General features: G+C 54.8%; 1 protein-coding gene across 1 annotated transcript; it reads right to left on the bottom strand.

Annotated features, from left to right (window-relative positions):
• Positions 1-5,663: 5,663 nt before the first annotated feature.
• Positions 5,664-8,379, bottom strand: GJA4 (gap junction protein alpha 4). Its single transcript, XM_004704982.4, has 2 exons — positions 8,309-8,379; positions 5,664-7,138 (listed from the first exon to the last, which is right to left on the bottom strand). The coding sequence occupies exon 2, from the start codon at positions 7,119-7,121 to the stop codon at positions 6,120-6,122; it is 1,002 nt and encodes a 333-aa protein (XP_004705039.1). The 5' UTR covers positions 7,122-7,138; positions 8,309-8,379; the 3' UTR covers positions 5,664-6,119.
• Between the last annotated feature and the right edge of the window lie 670 nt (positions 8,380-9,049).

Consider the following 9,049-nt stretch of genomic DNA (forward strand, 5'->3'; position numbering starts at 1 on the left):
GGGGGGGGCAGTTCTCTTCTGTCCTACACAGCTATTCTGAGTTGGAATGGACTCTAGGCAGGGAGCCTGGTGTTGCGTTTTCATATGGCGGCGTGGCGGGTTAGGCACTGAACTGCTGAACTCACTAGCGGCTCCTCGAGAGAATGGCCAGGCTGTCTACTTCCATAAAGACAGACAGGCTCAGAAACCCAAAGCAGTCCCGCCCCGTGCTATAGGCTTGCCACGAGGCAGCATCAACTCAATGGCAGTTCGTTTGGGATTTTCATTAGCATAATTTTAAAAACTGTTGTACTGCCAGCGTGGGTGCTTGAGGAGGATCTTTCCAGACCATTCTGTGGAACATATGAAGGGCCTTCAAAGCTTGTGCAAGAACCTATGAGCATTTTCCATGAACTTTTTGAAGCTCCGCGTATGAACTTTTTTTTCTTCTGGAAAGCAATTTTGCAGTCCACCTCAAAAACAAATCCTGAGCGATGAATATATTGAACCAATTGCTGTTTCAGAGGCTTAGCACCTGCTGTTCCCTCTCCCTGGAGCGCTCTTCCCTTCATTCTGCCTCACCTTTCAGTGCTCAGGGCGCTCCTTCAGGCAGTCTTTTGAAGCCTCCAGGCTTGAGCGGATCCTCTGCTGACAGGCTGGTTTCTCAACCAGCATTCTGAGAGCCAAGTGGAGGGAGAGGTTGAGGGTCTCACCGTGTTGTATGTAAACTCCTACTTAACCCCTGCTTTCCTCATGCTGCACCCACCCTCAGCTATGCTGTGTTTGCCCACCCAGAGACTCTGTTCCCTCCTCTCCGGAGAATACACCGCCTTTCTTCAGAGAGGGGCGGGGAGTTGGGGCTGCTCCAGGGAGGAGGGAGCCAGGGTTAAGTGTGCTGCTTTGCAGCTCCACCTTCCCGTCCTCTCCCAGGGTAGCTGGTGCCTGCACTTCTGGCTTTTTGTTTGTGCTCTTTGTTTTCTTCTGACATCAACCACCATAAATTGCTTTCATAACTAGAAAAATACCCTCACATCTTTATTTAAACTTCCTATCTTTTGACCCAGTGATTTCCCTTCTTGGGACTTCCAAATGCAAGTTTGGAAAGCATCATGCACAGCATCTCCATCGCAGTGCAATTTGTTATAAAGGATAACTATTTGCAAACAATCTAAAAATCCAACAGTCGTGGTGACGTCGATAATGGTCAAGCCACACGATAAAGCCACTTGCTGAGGTTTCCAGAGGGATGCTGAGGTTTGTAGAAGGATCTCGTGACACGAGGGAAAGAAGGCTAATGATGTAATGTGAAATGAAAATGAACAGCAGAGGGTAGCACTGCAGGCTCGCTGCCATGGCGCTGGCTCTCAGCTCCTGGTGACCCGATGTGTTAGAGTAAGGACTGCTCCACCGGTGTTCTTGGCTCTCGTGCGTTTAGGGACACCTTGCCAGCTCTTTCTTCTGTGGTGCCGCTGGGTGTGGTGGAGGGCCGCCAATTGCAAAACACTTGCGCCTCACTGGTCCTTAGGTTTCTACCGACTCAGGTTTCATTAGAAAAATGTGTGGGAGAAGGCTGGAGGGAATCTCCCCTACATGATCATGTATAAACTTTATAATCTGTATCTATCTATCTAAAAGTGAAGTAAATAAAAAATATGTCATCCTAGGTTGTATTAGTAGGAGTATACGTTTGGGGTTGATAGTGAAATAGTTGTGGCTGACTTGACTTTAATTCATGGTGACTTTAGGTACAGAAAAACACAATGCTGCCCAGAGCTGCCTGCACTACCATCACCACCACCACCACCATCACCACCACCACCACCATCACCAATCACCATTACCATCACCAATCACCATTACCATCACCACCATCACCACCAGCAGCAGCAGCCTCACCACTACCACCATCACCATAACCATCACTACTACCATCACCATAACCATCACTGCTGCCACCATTCCCACTCCCCTTGCCACCGCCACTGCCACCACCATCACCACCATCACCAGTACCAGCACTATCACCACCACTGTCACCACCATCACCATCACCATCACTAGCATGTTTGAGTCCATTGCAGGCGCTATGTGCCAATACATCTCACCAAGAGTCTCCCTTGCCCCTGTTAGCCATATTTTAGGGTAAGAGAGGTAACCATCTGGATTCTGATCACCTGGATTATTATATCTAGCACTAATGTGTATTGGGATATATTCACTCACTCACTCACTTGCTCACTCATTCACTCGCTGCCATCGAATCAACTCCAACTCATAGAGACTCACAGATCAGGGGAGAACTGCTCCTGTGGATTCCTGAGACAGTAACTTTATGGGAGCAGAAAGCCTTGTCTTTCTCCTAAACAGCAGCTGCTGGTTTCAAACTGTTGACCTTGCAGTTAGTAGCCCAATGTGTAAACCCACTCTGCTACCAAGGGCTTCTCCTAAAGATATATTAGGTTGCTTCAAGAAGCCCCAGGAAAAATAGAATTAAAGGAGTCTTCTCACACACTTTTTGAAGTCACCTTGTATGTTAAGGAAAGGAGGCAAACGATAGTCTGGCCAGAGATCAGGGACCCCTGGAGGTCTGGGAGAAGAGCTTAGGGCTGGGCCTGGTGGCTTTGTGCATTTGGCCATAGTGCTTGTAAGGGAGGACAGAGCACCTGAGCCTGTTCAGCCTTTGGGGCCAGAGCCAGGGCTGGTGGGCGGGAGTTTTAAGATGGAGAACAGGGTTCTGACAATTCTGCAGTGGCTGCCTCTTCCTGCAAACTGTAAGGGTCCACGCAGGGTGTTGAGGAGAGGAGGCGCTGGAGGTCAGTAGTCATGAGTCAGCAAGTTGGACTGGGATGAAGCTCTGACAGCATCCGGCCTGTCACCCCTGCTTTGTTTATGTGTCGCCCATGATGTTCAGACTCGTATGCTCCCTTTGGGTGCAAGCAAAAGCCGTGAGTTCACATAGCGGGAAATGAGCTCATTATAGAAATAAGCATCGGTCTCTCTTGATTTGTGAGACATAGTACATCCATCAGGAGGTTCAGGCCAATGGTTTGTGACATGTTACCCCATGAAAAACTCTTCATGCATGCTTGCCACCTCGTTTTCTTCCATCCAGTCCTTCAGGTGACAAGGGGGAAACGGAGTCCTATGCTAGACCACGGCTCTTCCTATGACAGGGAACTGCTGGTCGTCCATGGGAGTGTGATGGCGGTGAGAGGTGGGCTGGTGGGAAGAACAAGTCAACAGGAAGTTGGTGAGAGATGACTCTGTGACCTCCCATCCGGGCCACATCACCAAGGGGTGGCAGTATTTCAGCCTTCCAGCACCAGTGTCTGGAGGGGAGTTACATTGGGGAGTGGGTGATGTTTATAACCACTTCAGAAGTTGTCCCCCCATCGTACTGTCCCACCCCAACCTATATGGCCCATCCCCAGTACACGCTTAACCCTCCCTCACCCTTAACCCCCACCTTTGTCCTTGTGTCTGCACGCTCACCCGTCTAGGGCCCGGCATCAGTCTCAGTGAAGGTCCAGGTTTCAACCCTCAGCCTGACTCCAGCCCCAACACCAGGCTCAGAGCTGGTGAGTTTTGGGGCAGAGGAAGGACGCCCCCCTCACTTAACCTTTCTTCTGGATTTCCAAACGAGACAGGTGAAGACCACCAGACACAGGCTCTCGGGGCCCTGAGGTGGGGCCGACTGTGACCCCCAGCCACTGGCTCCTCACCCTGGCTAAGGGAGAAGCCTGCCAGAGTCATGCTCTCCCACTGCGGGAACAGCCTTATTTGTGCCCAGCTAATTCCATCGCTTATTTCATAACCAAAGCCAATGCTGAAGGAGGCCCATGGGTGTATAAAAGGGTCTCCCCAGGAATACCTAAGCACCTGTGCGAGGAGGTGAGTTAGGCAAGTGGGAAGCAGAGTTAGAAGTCATTGTTTCAGGGTGGTTTGGGGAGTCCGGGAGGGCTTCCTGGAGGAGGTAGAAGCTAAGTTAGCTTTACTGGAGGGGGCAGACAGACATTTCTATGATTACTATGAACCAGATACATTCATACACTTCTAAAATATTTTTCCACCCCTCGCCCCACTCTCATGTGAAGCAGTCAATGCTATTTTACAGATGAGGAGACTGAGACAAAGAAGAAATGATCCGCTGAAGACCACGTGCTTTGTGCAGGGTGGAAGCAGTATTTCCATTTCGGATCCTCCAATGCCAAAGCTCCTTGGGCTCTTTCCTCTGCCCTTTCCAGAGTGTGTGGTGTTTACAGGGCTGGCGGGGTTGGGAGTATGTGTGTGTGTGTGTGTGTGTGTGTGGTGGTGGTGGGGCACTCCAGGCTGGCAAAGGGTGAATGTGGGGAACAGCGAGGTGGCTGCCTGGTTGGGTCAGTGGGAATGGAGGCTGGAAGCATGAAAGGCCTTAACTTCTCTGGCTGAGCCTTCGGACCTGATGGGGAAGCAGTGAGGGAGGGAGGGAGAACGGGAATTCTGGGGGTGGCATATGCAGCTGGTTCTTTGGAGGTCTGTCCTGTCTTTTGGGGCGGGTCAAGTTGTCAACCTGCTGCAGTGACATTGTGGCTCACAGGAGACTGACAGCTGTCCCCTCCTCCAACTCAGATCCAAGATCCTCCAGGGAGGGGCAGACAACTAGCTCACCCTCTGGGCACCACTATTTGGGCGCTCTCCCTTACCTGGGCCACTATTCCACCTGGAAGACCATCTTGATCACCACTGGGCTCGTTCACCTGCATCCTAGATGGCCCAGCAGGCCCTGAGCATCCCTTAACTCTGGCCACTCCTTCCTCTAGTCCAGGGCTTTGCAGATCTCTTTGCTGGGATACTCACTATCCTCCACCCCTCCCTGGCCAATTTCCATCCCACCTTTGAGGACCAATTCAAGTCTAATTTTAGGCAACATTCTCTTTCTCCCCCAGACTCCCTCTCCACTTCTCTATAAGACAGTTTTAAGTCTATAAGTCCATTCCAAATAACTCACCCCTTGCGTGTTGGATTAGAGCTGTGCTCACAGGGTTTCCAGAGGTTGATTTTTCGGAAGTTGATTGCCACGCCTTCTTCTGAACACCCTCCGGGTGGACTTGAACCGCCCACCTTTGGGTTAGCAGCCGAAGGCATGAACTATTTGCACCATCCAGGTGCCACCGTTCTGAGTTCTGAGTGTATGGGAAGGAGGCACAAGGCTGGCCCTCTGAGGTGCTTTTTCTGCAGGGCAGGCCAAGAAGCACAAAGATAGGAAGAGAGTAATGTGAATGCCCTCTTTTGAAATACCCAAGGTTCAGGATGTGGTGGGGTAGGGGTGCAGGGCCTATTTAAACAGGGCTGTGGAGGATATGGGCAGCGGCTGGCAGGTTGAGCACATTTCAGGGGCAGCACGGTTGGTCCTAGACAGGCCTGGGTCAGCCTGGGGAAGGTGCTGCCTTGGCCAGCAAGGAGGAAGAGACTCGATTGGTGCTTGAAACGCTCCCAAAGACAGAGGGTGTGGGACTCAGGACCGCATAGAGGCGGAACGTAAGCCTTTGAGAGTTGAAGGTGCTGGCTGGAGCTGGGGTGGCAGAGGCTGAAGAGATTATGCAGGACCAAAAAGAAAAGAAAGCCTGGGCAATATAACTGCCCCCCACCCCCACCCCCGCCCCATACCCCAAAGCACATCCCGACAGCATGAACACACACCCAGCTTGTGCTCAAGTCTGTTTATTTTAGAAGCATAAACAGCGGAACTGGGAAGGAGTGATGAGAACAAGACCCCAGTTTTTCTGACAGGGCCAGTTCCAGACCTCTGGCCTTCCCCCATCACCTCACCACCCCTGCCAGCACAGGCTGGGTCTATCTGCTTGATTAAGGCTGACCCAGCAGCCCTGGGTGTGGGGACCACCTGGGCTGAGGTGACTCTTCCACGAGGGTGGAAGTAGAGCCAGTGGTTTTGGGAACCCTCAGTACAGGGGGAACAGGCCAGAGGGCCCAGGAGCCCCCTTAGTGTAGCTAGCTCTGCCTGAGCTTGTCCCAAGCATGGCCTGGAGCCCAAGCCAGGGTGCCCTTCGGTCCCAGGATCTCAGAGCCAACCTTCTCTATAGAGTCTTTAAGGAAGCCGGCTTCCCAGGGCCCCCCTGTTGGATGAGGTAAGCCCCAGGCTCCTACACGTACTGCTTCTTGGAAGCAGAGCTGCTGGGGCGGCTGGGGAATTTCCCGCCACTCTGAGGCGGGGAGTCCAAGAAAAGAGGCGGCTTAGCAGAAGCCAGTCTCTCCTCCGTGCTCAGATTGGCCCAGTTCTGCTCGCTGGATGAGAGCCCATGGTAAGTGGGGCAGGGTGGGGACGAGGGCCCCTCGCCTATGGGGAGGTAGAAGAATGCCTGCTCATTGTAAGGGTCCGAGGAGGCGCTCTCGGCTGGCGGGGCCAACTGGTGCGGCCTCGCCTTCACCTTCAGGCGGACGCAGCGGCCCAGCAAGTACACCAGCTCCAGCAGGTTGAGCACCAGGGAGATGAGTCCGACCACCAGCATGAAGATGATGAAGATGGTCTTCTCCGTGGGGCGCGAGACGTAACAGTCCACGGGCTGAGGGCATGGGTCGCGATGGCACACGAACAAGGGATCCATCGTCCAGCCGTAGAGGCGCCACTGGCCGTAGAGGAACCCCGCCTCCAGCATACTCTTGAACAGCACGCTCGCCAGGTAGGTGCCCATGAGCGCACCCCGGATCTGTAGGCGCCCGTCCTCGGCCACAGAGATCTTGGCCATCTTATGCTCTATGGCGGCCAGGGCTCGCTCCACGTGGGGGTCCTTGGCCGGCAGCGCCTGCAGCTCTCCCTCCTTCTTCCGCAGCCGCTCTTCCCGCCGAGACAGGTAGATGACGTGACCCAGGTAGACCAGGGTGGGCGTGCTGACGAAGAGGAATTGCAGCACCCAGTAGCGGATGTGGGAGATGGGGAAGGCCAGGTCATAGCAGACGTTGGTGCAGCCCGGCTGGGCCGTGTTACACAGGAAGTCTGACTGCTCATCGCCCCACACCGACTCCCCTGCCAGGCCCAGGATGAGAATTCGGAAGATGAAGAGCACCGTCAGCCAGATCTTGCCCACCAAGGTCGAGTGCTCCTGGACCTGGTCCAGCAGCTTCTCCAGGAAGCCCCAGTCGCCCATTGCTCCAGGGTCTTAGTCTGCCGGGAGACAGGGAGCAGCCAGCGTTAGCGTTAGTGGGACCCAGCAACCAGCCTTCAGGGCCAGCTCATTCAGCCTACAGGAAACCAAAGTGCAGGCAGGGAGGGGCGGGCTGGCCTGGGGGCTGACTCTCAGACCCTAGTCAGGACCCAAAGCAGATTTGGGGGTGATGGGCTCTGAGCTCTTGGAGTCCTCTCCTGTGGCATGGCAGGGGTAGGTATGGTGGAGGTACCTGTCTGGCCACACCTGTGTCCTTTCCCTAGGCAGCCAGCCTCAGGATAAGCACCACCCAAGGGCCCTGGAGCAGGATGTCCGTGCCTTGGGGGAACTTATCCAGGGTGGCCAGTGATTAAGTTTTGGGCGGCTAATCGTCAGGTCACCAGTTGGAAACCACCAGCTGCCCCTGGGGAGGAAGGCAGGCTTTCTACTCCTGTAAAGAGCTACAGTCTTGGTGACTCAAGGGGACAGTTCTACCCTGTCCCATAGAGTCCCGATGCGTCAGCATGGACTTGATGGCAGTTAGTTTGGTTTGGGGTTTTAGCCAGGGTCCCACAGCTATGTCTGTCCTCTCTGTCTCGGCCCAAGGCCAGGGAGAAGTGGGTGTTGCTAGTGTCCTAGGGATGCCCCCACCCCGCTCTCATAGCTCAGTTGGCTCCATTCTAAATGTAGTTGGGGATGAGGTGGGAGGGGTCTTAGGTGTAGAAGGGACAGAGCTCCGTCAGCTCCAACTGTCAGCAATCATGACCATCACTGGCCCTACCCCTCCTCCAGTCACCCCCCTGCCCAAAGCTGTCACTGCCAAGTGTGAGATTCTTGGTGGGGGTAGGAGGGGGGGGTGACTGCCTTTGCCATCGAAGGCACCGGCCGCTGACTCCCCTCCCTGGGCCTGCGAGGATGGAATGGGAGGGGAAATGATTCCCACCCTGCTCACTCACTACTAGCCAACCTCTCAGAGCCGGGGTCTCCTCTCCTGGAAAACGGAAGCAATACTATGCCTACTTCTTAGAGTTGCTCTAAGGTCAAGCGGCAAGGAAAGGCGGTAGGAAATGCGCAGAGCCGGCCCGGAGGTCTGGCTCAGGAGCGCACCCCCAGTATCCCGACTCCTTAGACCCCGCCCGGCCCCGCCGTCGGCAGGTGCACCTAGCCCCCGGCCTTGCCCGCAGACTCACCGTCCGTGTGCCCAGCCGCCCGCCCCGGTGCGGGAGAGGATGCGCGCGATCGCCAGGCGCAGAGCCCGTGGGAGCCCTGCCGGCGGCGCCGGCGGCGGGACGCCTTAAATAGCGCCGAGGGGCGGGCTAGGGGCAGGAAGCGGCGGCCGCGGAGGGCTGCGGGACGCTGGAAAGATACACTGGAGGGGGCGGGCCGGGGCGGGGCGGACTCCGGGATCCGACTGTATATCTAGGAAGGGGTCTGGAGAGGGGGGCTTTGATAATTCCCCTTCCTTGCCCTCTGTTTCCAGTCGGCATTTCAGACGGTAAATGCTCAAGGTCCCAATTTAGAGAAGAGGTGTTTCCGGAAGGGTTACAGCCAGTGCTTGCTGATCGACCACTGATCAGAGCGGCATCGAGGGATGGACCGGGACCAGGGAGACGGGGGCCCTGGCATTCAGGGTCCCACATCTGTAGTGGGCTGCAAAGCGCGGAAGCACCAAACCCCAAAAGCCCAAACTCACTGCCGTGGAGTCATTTCTGACACATCGTGACGTTAAACGACAGAGTAGAGCTGCCCCTGTGAGTTTCCGGGTTATTTACAGGAGTAGAAAGTCTTGTCTTTTTCCCCCCGCGGAGCAGCAGGTCATTTCAAACTGCTAACCTTGCGGGCCGCACAGTGCGCTTTCACAGGAGCACAGGTGGTGTGTGTGAAGCGTCTGTGCTGAGCGCATTTCCTATCCCCTTTCTTTGAATCCTTCA

The sequence above is a fragment of the Echinops telfairi genome, unplaced genomic scaffold, assembly GCF_000313985.2.
Source record: "Echinops telfairi isolate 266 unplaced genomic scaffold, ASM31398v2 ScPeMD7_7457;HRSCAF=8495, whole genome shotgun sequence".
NCBI lineage: Eukaryota > Metazoa > Chordata > Mammalia > Afrosoricida > Tenrecidae > Echinops > Echinops telfairi.

Bases quoted from the DNA above. Each gene is read 5' to 3' on its own strand.
- GJA4 (XM_004704982.4), bottom strand. From the start codon at position 7,121: ATGGGCGACTGGGGCTTCCTGGAGAAGCTGCTGGACCAGGTCCAGGAG.